Below are 24150 nucleotides of genomic sequence, written 5' to 3'. Positions count from 1 at the left end.
CATTATATGTTTTGCCCCCCACAGTTAAAATTACAGCAATTTGATCATAAAACTAAGCATTTACATATAATTGTTAATTTGCGATTTTCCTCTGATAAGCTATGCATTGTCTGGTCCCAAGACATTGGTACTGACATCAACGAGGAGACATGGAAGGCAGTCTTGAACAGGGTTTACTCCTCTCTTTACTCACTTCAGAGACTCATACAATCCAAGGTGGTTCATAGGCCACTGGTCTACCAGGTTAGCTCGCATTAACCCCTCTATTGACCTGGAGTGTGACGGGTGTCATTCTGTTTCAGCCACTTTAATTCATATGTTCTGGCCCTGCATGCCCTACCCTGTTTTCCTTTTGGAAGCAAATGTTTGACTCATTGTCAGCCAACCTCTGTGGAAATCCCACTTTGTCCAATTACTATTTATTTGAGGTTCTCCGGCCTGGCCACTCTTTGCTTTCTTATTTTTCAGACTTTGTACCCTTTTTTTTTTACTCTTTTGGCTATAGGCGGTTAATTCAATTGAATGATAGCCCTCACCCTCTCACACTCGCTGGGTTAGAGATGTTCTTTATGTTATTTAGGTACTCTCTTCGCCGACCTAGTGCTATTTTTTTCAAGCTTTGGCAACCCCTTCGTGACCATGTCCAAACTTTCCAGCTTGACCCTGCTTTCTGTGTTTGATTTTGGATCCCATCCCCCACCAGCCTTTGATACTAATTTTGTATTGCCTGGCTAATATACAATTGGGTTTACATGCAGGAGTGTATTGGATTGCACTAGTTAGTTGTTGTTTTTTTCGTGGGACTTCAGTATATCTGTCTACCGTTACATATTTTAGTGTGTCTTTTTGTCTCCCACTGTTCCTGTTATTTTCTTTTTGTATTTTTTTGTTATGTATCTTAAAATGTATAAATAAATCTTAAATTAAAAAAAAAAAACTAAGCATTTAAACATCATCTTAAGACATACAGTATTTGGAGCTATTAGGCCTTCAGTGACAACTGATATTTATATGCACACATTTTTATGCAGTTTGCCTACTGTTATAAAAATCTCATTGATTTAGATTAAAATCTATCAGAATTTCATCTTAATTTTTGGCTATATAAATAACAACATATTCATCAAATTTGGTCCTTTGAATGAAATTAAAATAAATAAATATTAAATAAATAAATAAAATGAGATACAAACCAAGTTTAATTCAAAACAAAGTATTACTGAGTGCACCTTTAAGTGAGGGACAACAAACTCGGAACATTTTGCCCCCTATATTTCGAAATTTGAACCCGCCCAAAACTTTCATCAGCGAGCAGAGAGCTGCGGGCGCGTGAGCGTTATGGTAACGAAGCCCCGCCCTCCACTAGCACTCAGGCGCGCGCAGTTTCACTCCCTACTGTATCGATGAAGTTGCACAAAGATGGCGGATTTCCTGCCGTCCCGGTCCTTTCTATCCGTTTGTTTTCCAAACTGTCTTCTCAACAGCAGCGAGGCGGAACAACTAAGGAAGTCTAAAGAAATTGACCGAGGTCTTATGAAAGACAAACCCTATGTAAAACGGTTAGTCAAGATACTTTTGCTCGGCGCCGGGGAGAGCGGCAAGTCCACTTTCCTCAAGCAGATGCGCATCATACACGGGCAGGACTTCGATCAGCGGGCCAAAGAAGAGTTCAAAACCACCATTTACAGTAATGTTATGAAAGGTAGGAGGCACGTTTCTCATTCACAGACCTATGCAAACTGGCGTGTCGGGTCTACATTTTTAACTGTGTCGGGAGGGATGAGAGGACCGTGAAATGAGGTTTAGCTAAAGCGTTAGCTGAAGTTGCGCTGTAACCTGCCCAGGAGAAACGCCCATGTTATTCTCTCAACTTTTCCCCGCCGCGGTCTTGAACAAAGACCTTTGCGGAGGACCTGATTTCTTTCTAAATCGTATCCGATCTTGTCGTCACATTAAACATGTGGATTCAATCTCACGCGTGATTTCCGTGGTCTAGAAAAGCAGGGCTCGGCTTTGAATTTTGTCAGAAATGAACGTTAGCGCTCTAGTTGTTAACGTCTACAAAAAAGAGCACGACTCCTCGGACTCATTTAAACTTAGTCTGGTACTTTATAAAAGTACCATACGTTTCCGTTTCTGAAATATTATACTCCGGAGTATCTTAGTTTGGGCGTTTTACCAGAATCTCGGATTTGTTTTAAGAGCTGCGAAATCTCCCCTTGTGTGTGTGCTAACTTAATGTTTTGACTGTCCGAGTTTTAATGCCATAACTGAAACTGGATTATGTAAAATAAATCAATCCAGTATGTAAAGCCTGGCTTAAATTGTAAATCCGCTCTCTTGTTTGTTGGTATGCTGAGCCCGTCTCATAAATAACAAAGAAACTGGTGTCTACCAAAAGCACACCACTCCACTCATATTCAAATCCTCTTATTTATTGGTTTCATTGTGGCATTTTTAAACTTTTAAATGAAAAGGCGATTTTCAAATATATGTATATAAATTTCTTGTAATTGACGTGTCTGGATTCACGTGTTTCGGGCATCTGTGAAATGGGTGGAGTCCAGAGCTCTCAGACTGGGACATGATGAGGAGAACATGGGTTAACACACTGGCACTAACCACTCACCAACACCTGTTATGGAAGAAATCCAGCTTTACTATTTCTGACATTTTTTAGACATACAGACAGTAGTTTGAACCAAGCTAAAGGTGTCAGATGATCCTCAAAATGTGAGTTTGTTATTAACATTTTTAGCCATGTCTTTTTTTCTCCCAGGAGTTAACTTTAGGTTTCTGTCTTCAGATTAGCATTTTGTCTTTCAAAAAAGGGATGTGATAGATCAGTATACCCACCTTGTATAATACGGGGCTCCCCGTTTGGGCTGCCTCAGTCGGGGATTTCCAGTGCCTATTGCTATGAAAAGATTTTGAGATTTCCTGTACGAGATTAATACGTCACAACGGTCATCATTTACAAAGGCACCGTGTGAATGACAAATGGTTCAGCTGTGATCTAGTGGAGACTCGTCTGTAGCAGTCGCTAACATCATATCCTTCCCTAACTCAACTTAAACAGGAAGCATTTTAGTCGAATGGCTGCTTGGATCTAATCCTAAGGCATTCCAGAAAACACAGAAATTTCTCCCTATAATGACTAGAGACACCATCAGTAGCATTTTAATTCCTTTCACGCGTTTCACTTGAGATTATACTCGCGTGTGTCTGTGGAGATGTTATGTTTGAAGCAGAAAGGTTTCTCACTGTTTGACAGATCTGATTGGCCAGTGATCACATCTCTAACACAACTAGGAATGTTTTAGCCCTGCAGCTCTCCTGCGACCTGATGAAGCGATAGCCAGTAGTGCCAGTACCAAGTGATGGAGAGTGTTTTTATCTACACTGCCATTCAAAAGTTTGGGGTCAATACAAATTGTTTTTGAAAGAAGTCTCTTATGTACACCCATGCTGCATTTATTTGATCAAAAAACAAATTAAAAACCATTTTCTGTTTTTAACATATTTTAAACTGTAGGCTAATTTATTCCTGTGATGTTAAAGCTGTGTTTTCAGCATCATTATTCCAGTCTTCAGTGTCACATGATCCTACGGAAATCATTCTGATATGCTGATTTGCTAATGTTTAAAACAGTTTTGCTGCTTAGTATTTTTGTGGAAACTGACCCAAAAAAAAAATCAAAAGTACAAAAATATATTTCCTTAATGATTTTTTTTTATAAAATAAAGTATTAATTTGTTTTACAAAATCTTACTAACGCGAAACTTTTAAGCAGTGGTGTAATTAAATCCAACATAATCGACTGAAAACATCAGGGCTTTTACAGATGTTCCTCTTTAGCTTAGAAATGTCAGAGGGCAGGTGTGAACTACTTTTAATGCACTTTGTTAGAGACATAAGTGGGCAGGAGGAACCTAGCAAGGTTTTTCATTTATAATAAACTCTTCTAATTTGCTATGTTTCCATCCAAAGTTACAAATTTAATTTGCGCAAAATCGAAATATCGCATAAATGTTTGCGTAAAAAGCATTGTTTCCATCCAGTAAGTCGAACAGAACAAAACCATCACTTCCTGATAAACTGGTGCTTAATATCACTAAGAAAAGTAGGAGAAGCCACTGTGTATAGCCTAACAATTTTCTAGATTACTTGTGCCTCAGAGCATGCTGATAAAGCAATTAACGTGCTTGTTATTTTGCTTTCGGATGCCTGATGTTTGGGAGTGCAGTCTCGTGTAAAACCGTTCTGGGTGGGAATTATACAGAACCACTTTGCTCAGGCATTTCAGAATGACCAAAACATCGTCGTTTATGCTCATGCTTTCTTATCGGATAAAAAAAATGTATCCAGTTAAATTGAGCGAACAAGTTAAGCGCATTTTTAGAAGATTTCTAAAAGATTTCACTTGAGAGAACAGAATATCAGCCCTGAGTATTCACATTGTGTAACCGGACTGAAACGTGAGCTTTGTCAGTGTAGTTTATCCTGTGAGTTTGTAGGACAGTATGGATGAAATCCTGCCGTCTGTGATTTCTCTTTCAAGCTCTAGCAGGTTGTTTATCTTTTCTAACTCAGGCATGATTCTGTTTATAATCTTGAATGGTTTAGCCCAGCATGCATTTTTTGCATCCTGCTGTTGTTTACAGAATTCGATGTTAAATTACATCTTGCTGATGCTAGATCTCATCCAGACCTCATCTACTTCTAAGGTTCCATTAACATCTGGGGTTATGGTACAGATTTGTTTTGTTAGGAATAGTCAATTTTAAGGTGAAAGTGCACATACATATGAGGTCACATGGACACACCACTTCACAACAGATGTGGGATGTGTCAAGGGGGTTACGCCTCTGAGCGCATCTTTCTACACTTTCAGTTTCCTGCACAACTGAGTTTCTCTGACGTTCTTAACTTTTTTCCTGTCTGCTGAATTTTGTCTTGTATGAGTAGTTGACAAATTGACATGTCCTGTGATGACGTACTGTACTTAATCTAAAACTGTTTTAAACATTTTTGTTCTTTTTTTTTTACTTTTACATGCTTTTTAAGCCCTTTTTAATTGAGGCTAAATGTTAATATATTTATTTTTAGAAATTATTTAATTTGTCACAATGTAAAACCATTTAAAATGAACTAAGGCAAAACAAATGATTAACCATAATTAAAGACTTTGTAGAAGTTGTAGAGACCAGTTACAGAACCTAAGATATTTATCTTTACACATTCATATAGCCTACATTTTAACTAAGGATGCACCAAAATTTTGGCCGCTGAAAATTATCGGCCGAAAATGTCATTTTCGGGTTTTGTCCGAAAAAGAAAAAAAGGCCAAAAATATGAGCTGAAAATATATACCGCCCCGCCCCTTAATGTTCAGCGCTCAGGTTTCACTCCCGCACAGAATTTTTTGTGACTCCGCTTTCGAAGGCGCACAACTTCGAAGTGACTCAGGCTGTGTATGTACCAGCACCCAGTTTGCTCTGCTCAATGTTCCGCTCCGTGTAAGCAATGTCTGCTCAAATAATGTGCCGACATGAAATTTCTCTGTAGTAGACTTGTTTCTGTTTGAAACGCTGGTAAAATGATGCTACAATCTCATTCACTCCTCTGCTCCCCGCTCTGCTTTCATGCTCTGATAATGATAGCTTGGACTATGGATGTCAATTTACACAAATTGATCGATGGTCGTTTAAATTAATGATCAATTATTTGTTAGCCTTCAGGGCTCAAGTTGCTTGTCCGGAATTTTTTTTGTGTGTGTGTTGTAAATAGGGATGCCAACCGATGACCGTTTTATCCGATGGTTGACCTATCAACGTTAACCGATCAAAGTTGTCGGTAGTCGGTTAAAAAAAAAAGTGATCTCTAAATTAGGCTATTATAGACAGTGGACTAATCGCTACTACAGTTAGCCATCTCATTCCAATATATTTTTGTGTGAAGTGAACAAATCCCTCACCCTCAGTTTTTCATAACTCACCTGTTTGTACTTTAATAAACCAATAAAAACATTTGGCGCGAGGTCACAGCGTTTGGGTACGCGCGATCACAAGGTTTGCGAAAAGTAAAGGCTACAGGCTAAAACACTCGAGGTTAGAGCCAGGGCAGACCACAGGATGAAGCGTGCAAAGAAAAGTAGTGTGTGGGACCATTTCACCAAAAAGAATGACACGGATGTAAGTTGCAACTTGTGTGATACAGTGCTTAAATACAGTAGGCCTGCATCATCTATGATGTATTACCTGAAAACGCGACTTGTTCTGTACATTATTAGACCTGCCTTGCCCGGTGCGTCTTTTACGCATTCTGAAGGTGCCTGTTCTATCCATTGGTTTTATCGTGTTGCAGTCTATTAGGCAACATTCCGCATAAAATGGGCTTAGATTTGGAAATACATTACATCTACATTTCAGTGGTTACAGATAAGGTGATGATGATCATCATCTTTCTTTATTATTGTTAGCACTAACGTTACCTCAAACTAAAGGGGCGTCTCTTCGGAGCTGTCATTTTCTTAAATTGAGCCGTGGCAATGTTTCAAATGAGCTTCTAACGCTAGACTAACGCCTTTATTTTCAACGCGATCACCTTGTACCCAAACCATTTCGAAACTAAGGAGCCATTTGTCCTCCGATTACAAGCTCCTCAGCGCCGCGTACTTTGCGGGATTAATGTTTCGCGCTGTAGGGGATTTAAAAAAAGTGAAGTGAGTGGAAGGGCGGCCCCGGGGCAGTGTGTGATCATGCGACAGAGTTGCGGAATTGCAGGCGCGGCTCGAAATGGCTGTTATTTCAAATAGCGTAGCATATTTCAAACTAACCGGTTAACCGGTTTCAACTGGCTAATGAGGCTCGGTGGTCGGTCAAGAAAATGTTTCGTTTTCGCCATCCCTACTTGTAAATATAATTTATTCTGAAGCAATATTCTCATCAGTGTTCAATCAGCTTTGATTTATTTAAATCTGCATATTGTAATATCTGCACCTTTAAAGGGCACCCCCCCCCCAATCTTATTAAATGTATGCTTCATTTTAAATGCCTAAATTTGATCAATACATTAAATTATTTAGAATATCAAGACACCATAGGGCTGATCAAATTAAATTATTTTCACTTAAAAATTACAATTGCATTAAATAATGTTATGAAATTGTTTTAAATATACAAACAGGGTTTTTCCTGGCTCAAAATGAGGCGGAGGTGGAAAGAAATGTTGTACATTTTAAAGATAAATTAATTAATCTTGAGTCACCCAAATCCGCTGTTAAAAATATTCCAACCGCCCGATCCTATGATATTCATTTAGATCTCTGCATCTGATCATCACATAGGGCTGTGCAATCCAAGTGACAATTCCGTCATGTCCCGACTCCTAAACGCGAGAATGTAGTTGACGCTTGCCTTGTCCAACACATTTTGAGAGACAGAGAGAGAGAAGACGCAGCGCCACTGAACACTCACGCAGTTTGTGAAATTGCGTCTTGGAGAAAGTTTTTAAATGATTGATTTGATTTTATAATCTGTGTGGATTAATTTAGGTTACTCATACAATCTACATGCTAAAGTGAATCAATGTTTTCGAGGGAATTAACCGCATTATAAGTGGTAGACCTTTGGGAATTATTAAATACTTATTGAAGTATTATCTGTTATATTATCTATTTTAATAGTTAAAGTACAATAAATGTTCAAATTTAGATTTTTTTTAAAAATAATTGTTAAAAAATTATCTTTTTAATAAATGCAACACGTTCCCAAACTCATGTGAAATAATCGATGTTACATAATCGTGATTTCTATACTGACCAAAATAATCGTGATTATGATTTTTTTCCATAATCGAGCAGCCCTATCATCACATTACAATTATTCAAATTCTCAGTGTTAAGCATGATAAAATGGTAACATATCACACTGAAGTAGGCTGATTTAAAATGAACATTTATGTAAAATATAAGTATTCCTTAACGAAAAAGTGATAAAGATTTCCTTAATAGCCTTAACAGAGGCTTTTCTCCCTTCCAACTTAAATTGTCAATGTTTCATTACATCACTGTTGGAAAACACTTATCAGAATAATTTTTTACCTTTTATAAAGGGCATTTTCCCCCCTAATTTTATTAAATGTATGCTCCATCTTTCATTTCAATTCTTAAATTTAACTTAAATTTAAATACTTAAGTTGGCTGTTACCAATCAAATAATAATTTGCATAAAAAATGACAACTATTAAATAAGATTATGAGATTGTTTTAAATTTTTGAATATACAAATAAAGAATGTTGAAAAGAATGATACTTTAAAACTAAACTGCCAGTAGGTGGCGGCAGGCGACCGTTTTAATGAGCAAGTCATTCATTCAAACCATTCGTTCAAACGGTTGATTTATTCAGAATGAGGCAGTTTATGAATGGGTTATTGAAACTTTGACTCAACCGACTTGTTCAAAATGCTGAATCCTTCAGTAATGAAACATGGCTGAGTGTTCCTGTGAGATGCGCTATGGTTGTGCTGTGATCTTTGTTTGGAACTATTTTCGCTGCTGAAACCGAACAAAAACAGTCATTGCGGCTAAAATGTTTAGTGACTTAATTTTAACTATTTGCTTATTGGACTGCTATGAAATCAGTGTCTCTGTTTCAATCTTGATGGTATTCAGGAAAACAGCACTCTGGTCATGTGATGTTTCTTAACTGTATAGTATGTTATAAATAACTGGGCGAACCAGCGCAACTTTGTTACCATCAGGAGGCCTACATTAGGTATTATCAACAACTATAAGCTATCAATCACCACTTACATTAAATAAAATAAAATCAGAATCATCCTCGTGTTTTCTGTGATTTCCTAAATTGTTTTTTATTTATTTTGAAAATTGTTTTAATCAGAGCATTTGTCCGGTTGGGCAAGTACAACTCTTTCTCTTGTCCCTTCAAAAAAACACCCGTGTCGCGGACCTGCGTTAATGTCGAGCTCTGATATGTTTTCTTTGATTGGTATTGCCTGAAGAGAATTAGGTTGTCGAAAAAAAGAGTAAAAGTGTCGCACGTTCATTGCGTTCTACCATGATGAGAGATCCGTGTCTGTATTTAACTCAACACATTATGATTTATCTGTCATCCACCCTCGATTAATTGGAATGTTATTTTATTTATTTTTTAAAAGATTTTTACCTTTATTGTGATAGGATAGTTTAGAGTGGACAGGAAGCAAGGTGGAAGGGAGACGGGGGAGGGGATCGGGAAAAGTCCATGAGCCTGGATTCGAACTCGGGTCGCCCGAAGCGCAACAGCGCTATGTGACTATCGGTTTGAGAATGGACATAGGCCGGTGTTGTGCTGAATTTCGAATAACAGAACCGTCACGGTGGAAAAAGGGTATCTGTGCATGTGCCAGTCTGTCCGAGTTTTGTCGAGAGCCGGAGGCGGCACAAAATTTGACGAGGGCGACCGCCTTCTCTATGCAGGAAAAACCCTGTACAAATAAGAAACATTGGAAAGAATGTTACTTTTAAACATAACACTATCCGCCAGTAAGTGGCAGCAGGCGATCGTCTTAATGAGCGAGTCGTTCATTAAAACAATTCGATCAAACGACTGATTCATTCATGAATGAGACAGATTTTTATGAATGGGTCAATGAATCTTTGACTTAACCGATTCGTTCAAAATGCTGTATCATTCAATAATGAAACACGATTGAGTGTTGCTGTAAGATGCGTTATGGTTCTACTGTGATCTTTGTTTGGAACTATTTTCACTGCTGAAATGGATCAAAAACAGTTAATATTGCATCTAAAATGTAAGTGACTTATTTTTAACTGTTTATTGAACTGTTGTATGAAATCAGTGTCACGTTTTCAATCGTGATTGTATTCAGGAAAAGAGCACTTGTTGTGTGAGGTTGCTTAACTGTATCATATGTTAAATATAAAAACTCCACATTTTGATTTTTTATAGACGGTGTTGAGTTTCATAATGAACTGAGTTTCTTTTGTGTGTTCTGCACTCATTTGTTTCCATTTCTCCTCGAGAGGCTGCGCGAGCCTCAACAGCACAACCTTGTAACCGTCAGTAATACATTTATTATCCACTATCGATCGCTACTTACAATAAATGTAATAAAATCAGAATCATTCTTTCGTTTTAGTGATTCCCCAGTTATTTTTGTTATTGACATTCTAATCTGGCTACTTGTCCGGTTCTCTTGTTCTCTTTTACTTGTCCCTTCAAAAAATCTACTTGTCCCGGACAAGCATTAATGTCAAGCCCTAAGCCTTTATACTGCAATATGCGTCTACTGCAGTGGCTTATATAGCCAACAGCATGACAGGGTACGTCCAAATGCTTTGCAAATTGCCATGTTGCTCACCAAATGAATGGGAAGGTCTAAATCAGTGGTCTTCACTATTTTTTTCTCAAGAGCCACACTGATAGGACAAAGTCAGTAGGCGAGACAATTTTACCGCAATGTATCAAAAGTTACCTCCAGTCATAAATACCATGTCTGTTTATCAATCTGTCATCCCTGAACATACAATATGCAATGCAATAAATACAAAAGGCTGGGGGGAAAAAAGTCTTTATGATTTGATGAGACAAGATGTATTCCGTTTAGAGTTGGGCGCTATCCAAATTTTGATACCGTCAAACCTCCTCCCTATTTTACTGTGGTATACAGTATTACCTTGTGACTAATTAAAAATTATGACACAAGGCTCCGACAGCATCACCAAACTGTTGGCTTGTGCCTACTAGGGATGAGTCAAGATTTTTTTTTTGCCAATAATGCGTCTAAAAGCTGTCAATCAACTCTCAGACAACAGCAGAAGATGGACATTGTCTCACACCAAAGCATGTGAGCAGAGTGGTAATATTTCCTCCAGAGCGGAGAGCGCATTTCTGAAGATTACGTGCCACTCGCTCAGAATGCCCCCAGTGGTTAGAAAATATGTGAAATAAGTAGGGCTGCCCATGCTAAAGTTTTTTTTCTAGTCGACTAGTAGTAGTTCATTTAAGCCATTTAGTCTATTCACATATTTATATTGTTTTAATTACATAGATATATATCGGAGAGAATGCTAAACCATAATGAGCATTTTCGTAATATATTGCCTATTCCGCATCTCAACGTAGCCTAAAGCTTGCCACAAAGAACCGGCTCAAGTAATTATGCATGAAACATTGAATTGTTTATTCATAAACTAGTGTTTTCTGTCAGTGTCGGCTGCAAAGATAACAACGATGAAGATGCTGACTCGACATCTTCGCATGTAGTGAACGCGCCTATAGAGAGAAATGCACACTTCATACGAATTAGCCTACATAAGCAGAGAGTAGCCCATTTTTTTGTCGTTTTAATTGTTTTGTTTAAAAGTAGACAAATATATATATATATACTTCTCAGGGCTGTGAGGCAAGTATCTTATACGCTGAGTTTCGGTTGATTTATGAGACGCGATACAGTTCACACGCCGGCGCCTCCGTGTCCTGATTATATTGTATACTATATTTGCTTATTTATTAATCCAGGTAATTTGTTGATGAAACATTGATTAAAATGAAGATACAATTTATACAAAATGAAATACACTTTAAAGGTGGGCTATGTGATTCTCTTTTGTCAATTTTTTCAAAATAACTTGAAATCCTATTCCTAACCCACTTACAGCCACTGAGTTAGGAGCACTGAAATGAAAATTAAGAAATGTAATCATCTGTGGAACAGGCGGGACTTGAAACTCCAGCCATTCATTTCCAAGACCACCTAGAATCATTGGACAGTAAGTTCGTCAATCAAACGGTCGTACCACACCCCCCTACCCCCAGCGCGCGTGACCCCCTTCGTGTGCATACTCAAAGCTTGTGACGCATGCCCATCTCGTCAGTAAAGCCGGTTCCATTATTAGTAGTAAATCGTCATTACAATCTCTCGCACATCTGAGTTTTCGCTCGTGCATGATTACGCGTCCATGTTCTTCGAATGGGTGGAGTCAGGGCAAGCGTTGGAGGAAAGAAGGTAGGACCATTTAAATTGTGTATTTTCAAAATCTGCCGGTCGTTTTCCAAATCACATACCCCACCTTTAAAGAAAGGCTTTCTACAAAACAAAACTTAAGTGGTCAAAATCATGTCTGACCCATTCCAAATGTTTTCCAATATATTGGGCATCCATGATCCTTATGATCCTATCTTACTCATCTCATGCGGTACCCTTTTCATATAATCAACATAGATGAAATAAAAAAATAACATTATATTATTAAACATAAATATGAAACGTATGTACGTACCGCGCCGCTGTATAGGTGTGTAGCCTCCTATACATGCATGTGTGCGTGCATGTGGTGGAGGGGTGCGATTTTTCGAATAATAATCAAATAATACCAGGCGATCTTCGAATATTATTTTTGCTTGAAATGCCCATCCCTAGTACCTACACCGTCCCTTCTCATTAGGTCGGAACCCGAAACACTGCCAAACTCCAGAAGTCGTGTTCTTCTTCAAGACCAGGTCACTCGGTGCGCAACTTGCCATCTTTCACCCTCTCTCTCTCTCTCTTTCTCCTCCACACTGTGACGTGATGACAACCACACATAAGCATTTTTAGGCATTAAATAAATATTTAATATTTAATCCTTGTCTCCTATATAAGTGCATTGCATTTTTTTAATACATTTTTTTTAATGACGGTATTGAAACTGATACCGTTGCTATTTTAAGACCCAGCGGTATACCTTATTACTGCCCAACCCTAGTTCCCTTAATGACAAAAAAGCAGGATTTTCAGAATATATTGATCCAAGAAGATTTAATGACCATAAGTTATTTTTTTTCTACATTCGCGCATTTATGTATCTAATAATTTTGATTGATGAATCTGAATGTTTTGTAGTTTACATGAACGCTAAACACGTGATCGGGTTGATGTGCGTGTTTGTCACAAGCAATACATTTCTTGACATGCCGCACTGCACAAATATACAAAGTTTCCAGCTGTTAGCGCTTAATAATCATTCTCCTACATTAGTTCTTTATTTGTTTTAAACCGCAGACTTAATATTTATTTCTCATCATAATTTGGAGACTATGGACATATGATCCGTTGTGCTGTGCTGTTTGTATTTTTCACGCAGTAAAAATTCCCCTCCCCGCCTCCACTTCACAGATGCTAAGTGAAAGTAGAGTTTTAGAATGACGGTTCACTTATTTATGACACTTTATTCAACAGGAAGAACAGCTCGTTCCATACATCATACGTCGTCCTTTCAGTTTCGGTTTTCAATCCGATGAAGAGTTTACATGTTCTCTCGAGAGTGTAATTCTTACAATGTAACTCTTGCATTGTAAATTTATCATTTTCACGTCGTCTTAAAGGGTTAGTTGACCCAAAAATGAAAATGATGTTATTAATGACTCACCCTCATGTCACTCCAAGCCCGTAAGACCTCCGTTCATCTTCGGAACACAGTTTAAGATATTTTAGATTTAGTCCGAGAGCTTTCTGTCCCTCCATTGAAAATGTATGAACGGTATACTGTCCTTGTCCAGAAAGGAAATAAAGACATCATCAAAGTAGTCCATGTGACATCAGTGGGTTAGTTAGAATGTTTTGAAGCATCGGAAATACATTTTGGTCCAAAAATAACAAAAACGACGACTTTATTCAGCATTGTATTGTCTTCCGGTTCTGTTGGGGATCCGCGTTCAGTGACGCTGCTGACGTAAGACCCTGCTGATCAGCATGCATCCGCATGACCTTGTTTAATTGACAATATATTAACAATATATAATATATTGAAGGGTAATATATAGATATTTAATATTATTTTAATATATTTTCTGTTCAATTTTGGTACTTTACTTTAGTGTGGTTTATTTTATTGGCTTGGTTTTTTTTAAATTCAGATTCAAAATAAAATCAGATTTAAAAAGTCTAATATTAAAACAAACTAAAACTAATAATAATTTTAAAAAAGTCAGTTTCAGTTTTCGGCCAAGTGCATCTAGAATTCTAACTCTGTGCATCCCTAATTTTTAACCTAAAATCTTAATTTTGAGTTAAATGTGCATGCCATACATCAGGTAGCTACCCACACATATAAAGATTGTTTTTTTTGTCTTGTTTTTTACTATAGGATTGTTTGCATGTTTATGTGCCATAACCGATATTTGTTTTATTTCTGTTTTTGACAATTATAACAACAGCACTGAATTGAACAAACTGTTTTATTTAACTTTTTAAATACCGTATTTTCCGCACTATAAGGCGCACCGGATTATAAGGCGCACCTTCAATGAATTACCTATTTTAGAACATTAACTGTATATATGGCGCACCGGATTATAAGGCGGATAAGATACTGCAGTCAAACGTTTAACTGGGTTTGCGTTATGCATCCACTAGATGTGCTAAAGGGAATGTAGCAAGTGCGCGGCGCCGGAGGCGAGGCGTTTATTAGTAAGCGTGAACGCGCTGGGGCGCATGTAACTTACATTTGCAGCCTGACTCATACGAGTATTAATGTGCGGCGGCTCGCTGACAGCAACAGCTGGCTGTTTTGAATGAGACGACCCGGTTACTGTGAACGGGGAACGCTTTATGAACATTCTGTGACGCGAGAGCAGCGCCGGGGACAGTGTGTCTGTTCGTATGTATGTTTTTTTTGTAAGAGCGAGCGCTCATGAGCGGGCACGTGACTTACACGCATAACCTGATTTATACGAGGTTGAATTGGCCGTGTGACAGAGCGGGCATGATATGGACACGAGCGCGAGTTTGCGGGCGAATTTAATAACGTGGAGCGTTATTAACTAATTGATCCATATATAAGGCGCTCCGGATTATAAGGCGCACTGTTGTTTTTTGAGAAAATTAAAGGCTTTTAAGTGAGCCTTATAGTGCGGAAAATACGGTACTGTAATTTCTGCAATTTCACTCCCTCATTGCACACAAAACAAAACACTTCTACATCAATATACCTGAAAGTGCAAATAATAAAATAGTGCACTGTCACTAAAGTGTCTATTTTAAATAAAATCTTTGATCAGGTAAACAGGTGACAATAATAGCATGTAAGAATACTACTTTACTTTAGTGTAGCTTAATAATTCCAGCTGCACTTTTTTTATATAACAGCTAAATAAATGAATAAAGAATAAATAAAATAAATAAATCCTATGAAACCGCTTTTTCTTTTCAACCACACACGATCATTATTCCCGTTACAATAATTCAAATGATCACAGTTAATGGGATAAAAGTTTATAGTCCGGATATAAACACTAATGTCTAAGGTAGTGATCAAAGTTGAGTAAATCAATTTTGATAGTAACTTGGAACTTCAAATAATCTACGCTTCGATTACATCAGGGGTTTTGTAGCGGGTAGTTCTAGGAACTTAGTTCTTGTAACTAGCCACCAGGGCGGTTCCCTTAGGAACATTTTCCTGGATGCATTTGCATCGCTAGTAGGAACTGACATAAGCCACGCTTGTTGTTGTGACTTATTTTGATGGCGCTGAGAACGCCAGAGCCTGAGCACACTGTGCTCACATTCTCCGTGTTCATTAGTTTACAAGGTGTTTTAAAAGTCCAGTCTAATATGTTATTAGATAGAACTGTTATACAAAGAAAGTAGACCGTAATGAAAGTTAGTAGCTTTTGCCGTGTGGTTGATGTCCAGTGTTGCTAGCTGAGCAGAAATGCATAATCATGTGTTGCTTGGTCCCCTCAAAGTTGCGTTGGATTTTCTCCTTAGCCTAAAGGTTCAGAGGTCCATCTATCAATGTTTTCCATGTTCGTAGAGTAGTTCCTGGAGTAAATATATATATTTTTTAAAAATGGCGGGTGCTAGGCTTGCTCCAATAGTCGGTGTTACCGGTATTCAGAAGCAACACCGGTTACATACTTGCGCATGTGGCACTGCCCCCCACAAATTTTTATATATTTATAAAAATATATAAACACTGCCCCCCACGTCAAATTTATATATATATATATATATATATATATATATATATATATATATATATATATATATATATATATATATATATATATATATATATATATATATAAAATCATTTAGTTCAGTTAGAGAACAGACGCTATTAAACTGAAGGTGTCTGCTTAATACATCGTGAGCCGAACGAGAATCGCAGCACAGATCAGCAGCAGGAGTCAGATTTCATTAATCACAAGAGTGAGGAGCTGACTAACAAGGTGACTGCGGAATATTTGGTGTAAAAGCGTCTAAGCGAATTTGTCATTTGTGTCCATGGGTGCGGAACGAGCAGAACAGGGAAAGCGTTTTCAGTTCATTCCTATGGAAAAATGCTTGCCCTTCTGCTCACTCTGCACACGTGGACACGTGCGGCCGTGCGCGTTAGTTTTTAAATTGGTGCCAATTCGGGTGGATTGGGGGCGGTATTACTGGTATTGTCACACGTCGATCAGCCAGTGGGAAAAATATCCTCACCATCACATTCCTAGTGGGTGCTGGTGTTTCGTTTGTGTTCGGCCAATCAGCGAACACTAACCTCACGAGTAGTTCCTATAGTGCTGTTTAGACCCTTCTCTGAAGTAGGAGCTAAATTAGTTCCTCCAAAAGGAGTTCCTAGAACTAAAATAATTCCTGCGGTGCAGACACGCCAAAATCCGGGTACTTCTGTCAATAGTTCTAGGAACTATGAAAAGGTTCCTCTGGTGCGAATGTACTTATCATTACACCAGTAGATGGCGACAAGTAACTGTCACAAAAATGTATTTGTCATTGAATCATTCATTTAAGAGATTTGTTTAAAAACACTAAATCGTCAGTAATGAAACAATCTCAATTTGTCCATTGTGCAGCTCTAATTAGAGCTAAATTACTAAAGATTAATCACTAAAGGATTGTGATCTCATTCCTAAATGACTGGCATGCTCCTTCCCTGTAGGGACGGGAGAAACTGCACTGTATGTGTTACATGAGTATTTTAGACAGAATGGTTATTTGCTTTCGCTAATGTGTGTCTATGGACTGTTGCTATTGATTGTGCTGCAGGACGTGCATATAATAGACAGCTCTCTTTACATGGCATTTTGTGCTGCACTAATGGGCTTCTACTTGGACATTGCTCACCTTTTAAAGGGCCTTTTGGTTAAATACTCTTGACCTTCCGTCACCTCACAATGGAATGTGTGGCAAGAACAATTAAGGTCTTATCCTGTGAAAAGACCCTGGATCGGGCTTATAACTGCACGTGAGGTCTAGAAGGGTGAGGAGTATTGTGTGAAGTCTTCCATCAAATGCTTGAGTTATATTGGCAGCGTAATTGATTGTAAACAAATGGTTTAAAAAAGAGCATTTTATTTAAATCTGGGATGGAATAGGCTGCTTGGTTTCTATGTAGTAGAGCTGCACGATTATGACAAATCACAATTGCCGATTATTCCCTTGAAATTGTAATTGCGATTTATTAATTACGATTATCACAATTTACATTGAATATACAAAGGTATATTTTGATACATGTTTACTTAGAAATTAACACACACAAGTACTGTCCCCCTTTACTTAACATACACATAAATTGTAAGAATGACTCATAGTAAAGACTAGAAAAACATTAGGACTATGCTAAAGCAATTAAATAGCAGTCCCAAACTAGTTTTTGTTAATACAATGTTGATATGAGCCACCACAGTCATTTAATAATATAAAAAATAACACAAAGTGAAAATAAAGTGGCATTTTGGGGTTATGGAAACGACAGTTACCATGGTAAATACACAATACTAACAAGAACTGTTAATGAAACAGCTCCTGGTGAATAGAATGAAAATCATACCTGCATGCAAATCCTTCTCAGCTAACACGTGATTTATTGGTATTTTACTTTTATTTCGTGACTTAATTTACATTGTAACGACGTTGCATGCTCGTAGTTTCTTTTGCACTTTATACAGTGAAGCGATACACAGCGCGCGCCGCCGCATTTGTGCGTGCAATTGAAGAGTGCGCGCTACGAGCACAGTATAACGGCTGACAGGACAGTAAAGACCTTTTTTCTGAGGTGAAAGACTTTTTATTTCAGCGTACACTTAAGTCACTGCCTGGTATGTCATATTGTGCTGGGTTTTCTGAAGTAGTCGTAATTCGCCTCTTATAACATAATTATGCAATAAACACACACATGCAGAGTGGATTTTCTTTTGTAATCTCGGCTTTGAACGATTACGTAATCGTGGCATCCGTAATCGTAATCGCAATTAAAAATTCGATTAATTGTGCAGCCCTACTATGTAGAATGGAAGATAACCGTAAAGTAAACCCCTCATTATTTCATAACCATTCTTGGTTACCAAGAACTTTTCCACCAAGCTAGGTTTTCCACTAAACTAGCCAAAATATCTGAAAGGTCAAAAAGTGGTCTGTCTTTGTCTGTCATAGTGAGGGACAGAGAGCTGCTAGTGGAAACAGGCTTAGCAGGTTATTTGTACTGTGACTGCTGGGGACGCCAGTTTTTGAAAGAGAAAGACAGGTATGAAAACCAGCTCACAATGTGACTTTCCTACGCTGATAATCTGAGTGTACAAAACTAGAGACCAACACTACTGATACTCAAACCCTCACCCAGGAGTGATGTACGTGTTGTCACATGCTCTTATTTGTTTCTTGGGACAAGTACATCAGTGAAATGTTAATCTTTTTATCTTTGTGTTGATACAAGCAGGATTTTGTTGTTGCTGTACTACATTACAAAAGGTAGCTTTTGAGGACCCAACTGAAGTTGTTCTGGTGCTTTATGCCTTTTCTAGGACCCCTGTGGAGGACATTTAGCTCTTTTGGGACTAAAGGGAGTTTATCCAACTGAAATTTACTGGTCTAATGCAGTTGAGATTTACTGTAATTACTGCACATATCAATTAGGGCTGCACAATTTGGGGAAAATGTCATATTGCGATTATTGAGGTCAATATTGCGATTGTGATATAATAAACAAATGGTTTCTTGAGTCAACTTGCTTGGTTCTCAAGGAAAATGCACACACTCAAACTAGCAGCAACATTAAAAATAATATTTTTTACAAAATTAAATGATGACATCTTTGCATTATTGCAAACTTGTTGTCCCAATAGTACAATAGTATAAAATAAATGGAACAATAAATAAGGACATTGTATGCTCATGAAAATAAAGTATTTTGAACATTCCGTCCAGACAAACAGGGACATTTAAGCAGGATGTGTATTGTGATTGTTAAAACATTTGGTAACTAAACAGAATTTTGTTAAGTTACAACCGGTTAATGGCCATTTCAAATATGCATGTCTGTTCAGAACGATTAAATTAGATTTCGTTTCCGTTTCTGGTTATGTTCCTGTCAAAATTTAGCTTGTTTTGTTTTCGTTCATTGAACTGGTTCAGAGCCCTGATTGCTGCTATATTTTAAACATTGAAAGTACGATGTTTACATTTGGTATTTTATTTAGCAATATTTGGGCCTGTAATTTGTTTTTGAAAAGTGTTTTATATTTATTCATATTTTATACTTCTACATTCTTAATCAAACATTTGCCCAGGAGTTCTAAATAACAGGAGAAATAATCACATATGATTGAGTACATTTTTGAGTATACTTAATATACACTCAATATATATATATATATACAGGTCCTTCTCAAAAAATTTGCATATTGTGATAAAATTCATTATTTTCCATAATGTAATGATAAAAATTAAACTTTCATATATTTTAGATTCATTGCACACCAACTGAAATATTTCAGGTCTTTTATTGTTTTAATACTGATGCATATTTCATCCGACCAATATATGAGATTTGGATCATATCGCCCAGCCCTTAATAAATATATATATTATATACTTCTTATGCCTATATATATATATATATATATATATATATATATATATATATATATATATCATGATACATTTTTTACTAAGAACAATATATTTTACCAAGAACTATATATATTGGCATAAGAACAGATGTCATGCTGACAATCATAAACAAAAGCACGTGGTGTCTCAGTCGGTGGTCCTGAAAAGATGACAATAATGTATGACACATCGTCTCATCGTGGAGGTTGAGAAGCATAAGGTTATTTATGATCCACATAATGTGCTTTATAAAGACTTGCAGGCAAAGGAAAAAGCATTGGATGAAGTTGCAGTGGCTCTTGGTGCCGTTGGGAAGTCATTTAAAAGTGTTTTTGACAAACTTTCCCTGGCCCACGAGCGATCAACTCAATATAGAAAGGTAAATAGAATAGACAGATTAATATAGCACACATACAGTATAGACATCTATGATGTGCATGATTGTTGAATTTGACTTTTTTTTCGAGAATTTGCTCATTTACAATACGTCTCTTAAGAACTTTACTGTTTGTTATTATAGACATTTATGAATTATCTTTAAGATGTTTATCTTAAAGATAACTTACATTTATCAAAGATATGTTACAAAGATATCTTTTTATGGGTAATGTTTGTAAATTAGATGTGTATCAGATATTTCAACAATCTAAATGATTTTGTACAGAACGCTTTTCATGGAGATGAGTTCTAATATGTAATAAATAGGCAGATACTATATAATAATGAATATAATTCAGGTATCATTACCTATCGATATTAATTTATTCAAAAAAAATTACAAAATCTTTCAAAGTACTTGGTTGACCAAGTAGGATTTAAAGATTTTCGATCGCGTCTCCTGTGAAACTGATCTTCTGTTCGCATTCACTCACTTCGCACGAACCAACCGTCACTCGCGGTAACACGTTTATGCACACTTCACAAGATATCACAGCTGGATTCGTACACAGATTAAATCTGCAAGGTTTGTGAAATTAAATGTTTATTAGATATTCAGAGATTTGTTTAAATGTAGATGCGCATTTGCATCTTTTGTTACAAATAAAATAAAAGCAAACGCTTTACTTTTTCGCATACCATTTACTTTCTTTGTTTACCAGTTCTTTCTAACAAAGTATTAGATATGACTGACAGAGATCGAAACCTAATAAAGACGGAGAATGTGATCAGGCGCTTCCGTTCTCTTCTCAGGCACTGGTGTTCTCAGCGGCGCCCGTCAAAATAAAAGTCCCGCTTTCAACACATCGGCCAATCAGAAAAATGTATCTGCCAATGCCGATATATCGGCCTTGGCGATATATTGGTCGATCACTAGCTTGAAGGCATTAATACATTTAGAAGCGTAACTACGCACGCTCGCTATGTTTCCTTGTGTGTCTGCTGCAGTTGTTTTGCACATGAGCCATACACACCATGCTTAATAAGCCTTATGCGATCTAATGATGACCTTGCTTAATCGACCATTGATTAGTTTTAGCGATTAAAATATCAACTAATCGTGCAGCTCTTTTTTAATTGTGCTGTCAGTGTGAAGTTATGAATTTCCCTGTAGTTGTGTGAGGTTACTCAAAGGCTCTGCATTTCATTTTTATCCTGTGATGAATACTTGATGAATGCTTGCTGCGTTAGTCTGTTACTGGTGTTACATTGTGTCTGGCCATACACCCAATTACATTGCTGGCACTGTCGTTTTGCTGCTTTCAGTTGGACGGCAGATGCTACAATTATAAACTGAAAGGGGTCTGCTCTGCTTCGTACATCACAAGCTGTAGCGTCGCAGCATAGTGAAGCAGGAGTCATATTTCAGTTATTATGTGACCAGAGTAAGATGAGATGACTGACAGGACGATGGTGGAGGATTTGGTGTGCAACAGATCCTGAGTGTTATTACAAAAAAAATCTCATCTTGTAAAATGTGTGGTCAGTTCCACTGCACCCTATATACAGAGTTCTCATCGCGAATTCGACACCTCCCTGATGTCTGCAATTTATAGGCCTATAGACAGAGTACACATGATTGGGAATTCAAAAGCGACAGTGAAAAATTAGCACGCATTCATAAGCAGCTCCCACTAATTACCCTAATGGGCTACTGCACCGTTATAATGCTTACTTTCATACAGACCCATTTTCTTGTATTGTGATAAATAAATGATAGACTTTTGATGAAAATTTGAAAAAATTATAAACATTTTCCAAGTGCTTGGGGTCTAATGTTGTTGCTTTGTTAACTTGAAAACAGCTTCTTATTGAATTTTTTCAGTACACAGCATCATACAATGGAGAGCCACTCATAATATTCCCTTTTTGACATTATGTTCCTCCTATTGCTGTCATCACAGGTGTTCGAGTGCTTGTGGATGCCAGAGAAAAGCTGCATATCCCGTGGGGAGAGCCTTCAAACCAGGCACATGGAGACACCATGATGGCTTTTGACACACGGTCAGCCATGGGGTCACAGGGGATGGTGGAGACCAAAGTGTTCCTGCAGTACCTGCCATCGATCCGTGCCCTCTGGGCTGACAGCAGCATACAGAACGCATATGACCGGCGCAGGGAATTTCAGCTGGTGAGCTTTTGGGGATCTCAATGTGAAGTCATAATGCATTTCACTTCTGTAATGTGTGATTAAATGAAACTGTATATTTAGCAGGAAATGGGTTCCGTTTCGGACAATTGTTGTCGGCATGCGAGTCGAGTGCACTAACAATGGCGCTAAACCCCGCATTCTCTAGCAGTCGTCAGCGCGACTCTCACTAGCTGGCCTCCGTTACACAGGCAAGAGTAGATTTTTATTCATCATAGCATAAGCGCAACAAAATGCTTCACAGAAAATAAAGCGCAGCGATGAACGAACAAGAGTTTGTTCAGTTGCCAACAGCACAGCAGCCCCAGACAAACAATGACACTCAAACCAAGTTTTACTTGCGTGTGAACCCGAATCAAAGCAAACTGTGTCTATTTTCAGGCCTTCCCGCCTCTCTCTCTCCGGCGCTGGAAAGCTTTTCTAATATTTATGCGGGTCCTAAAGCTCTTGCCCTGTCATAACCCTTCTTTTTACAATGATTTCTTTTGAGCTTTTCTCTTTGTATTTTGTCTCATCTCTATTTCTGCAGTCTTTCTTCAAATCTCCCTCTTGCTTGTTCTCTCTCCTCCACCGTCATATGCTCCCTAATGCTGAAGATTGGCTACACAGGTTTGTTGTTGTTTGTTCGTGTGTCCGTCTGACTTACTTCCAAACAGCGTTTTTTTAAATATCACGGTCCCCACCTTTAAACTAACATCATGCTAGTTAATACTACTACAGAGTATTAACCTAATTTGCACTACAGAGTCTGTGGGATTTTTTGCCATTTGACAAGTCTTGGACAAAAATACTTTGAGACTTTAGACCCCATCTAAAAGTTTTGCAGCTTGCCTTGCCAAGATGGTGTGTGCGCACGTCTAGGAGGATGTGTAAACCACATCACTGTTGTGCTCAGGCCTGGCTGCTGTGAACTGTTTATCATCAGTTTGCTTCTGACATCTCAGACTTTTTGCCCTAAGGTTTGTTTATCTAACCTAGATTAAAGATTGCTAATCCTGTTTTTTTTCTTTTTTTCTAACTTGGGTAGTAGCATATCAGTTTAGTTTGATAATTTTTGGTTTTTCCCCTATAAATCTCAAATGATTTCTCATTAGGCCCTGACATAAGCAAGTGCCATCTTAGCACACAATATCAGACTTCTCTAAATGATCTCAGTTCCTAATGCGTTGCTTCCCCATTTTAAATGTTGATTTCACCAAAGGACTTCACACCCAGTAACCAACTCCTCTTAAAATGATTTGTAGAGGTTACAAACGAGAGATTGCAGATAAAGACTGATCCCAACATTAATAATTAAAATTGATGTGGAAGAATTTGGGCTGTTGCGCTCTTACATCATATTATTGCGATCATCTATGCAACATGAACCATGTTTTTATGTCTCTCTTCTGGTGCTGTAGTACTTTGTGCTGCCCTAATGCTAAACAAAGTTTAGCATGCATTGAAAGTGCAAATTGTATGATTCCAAGTTCATGAATGGCTCTTTAAGATGTATGTATGTCAAGCATTCTGTGTAAGTGACCTGTAAAACTGACATTTTAATTGCTGCTAGTTAATTATTTGTACGGCAATTAATTGTTAGCCAAAATGGCATGACTATGACAGCCCAAGGCGGCTGTGTCATTGTGATTAAACGTGAAACGTGATTTTTTTTT

At 37.7% G+C, this 24150-nt stretch overlaps 1 protein-coding gene across 1 annotated transcript in view; it reads left to right on the top strand.

Moving 5' to 3' along the window:
* The first annotated feature begins 1355 nt into the window (after positions 1-1355).
* Positions 1356-24150, top strand: part of gna13b (guanine nucleotide binding protein (G protein), alpha 13b) — a 37398-nt gene continuing 14603 nt past the window's right edge. Inside the window, exons 1-2 of the mRNA XM_077213084.1 lie at positions 1356-1702; positions 22251-22477. Coding sequence (XP_077069199.1) covers positions 1420-1702; positions 22251-22477 — 510 coding nt within the window. The 5' untranslated portion in view covers positions 1356-1419. The remainder of the gene's footprint in view (positions 1703-22250; positions 22478-24150) is intronic.

This window comes from Siphateles boraxobius, unplaced genomic scaffold, assembly GCF_051911475.1.
Source record: "Siphateles boraxobius isolate OS27281-9 unplaced genomic scaffold, OSU_SipBor_1 66, whole genome shotgun sequence".
NCBI classification, from domain to species: domain Eukaryota; kingdom Metazoa; phylum Chordata; class Actinopteri; order Cypriniformes; family Leuciscidae; genus Siphateles; species Siphateles boraxobius.
The sequence above is the reverse complement of the archived record's forward strand: the minus strand, read 5'-3'. Positions and strand labels throughout refer to the sequence as shown.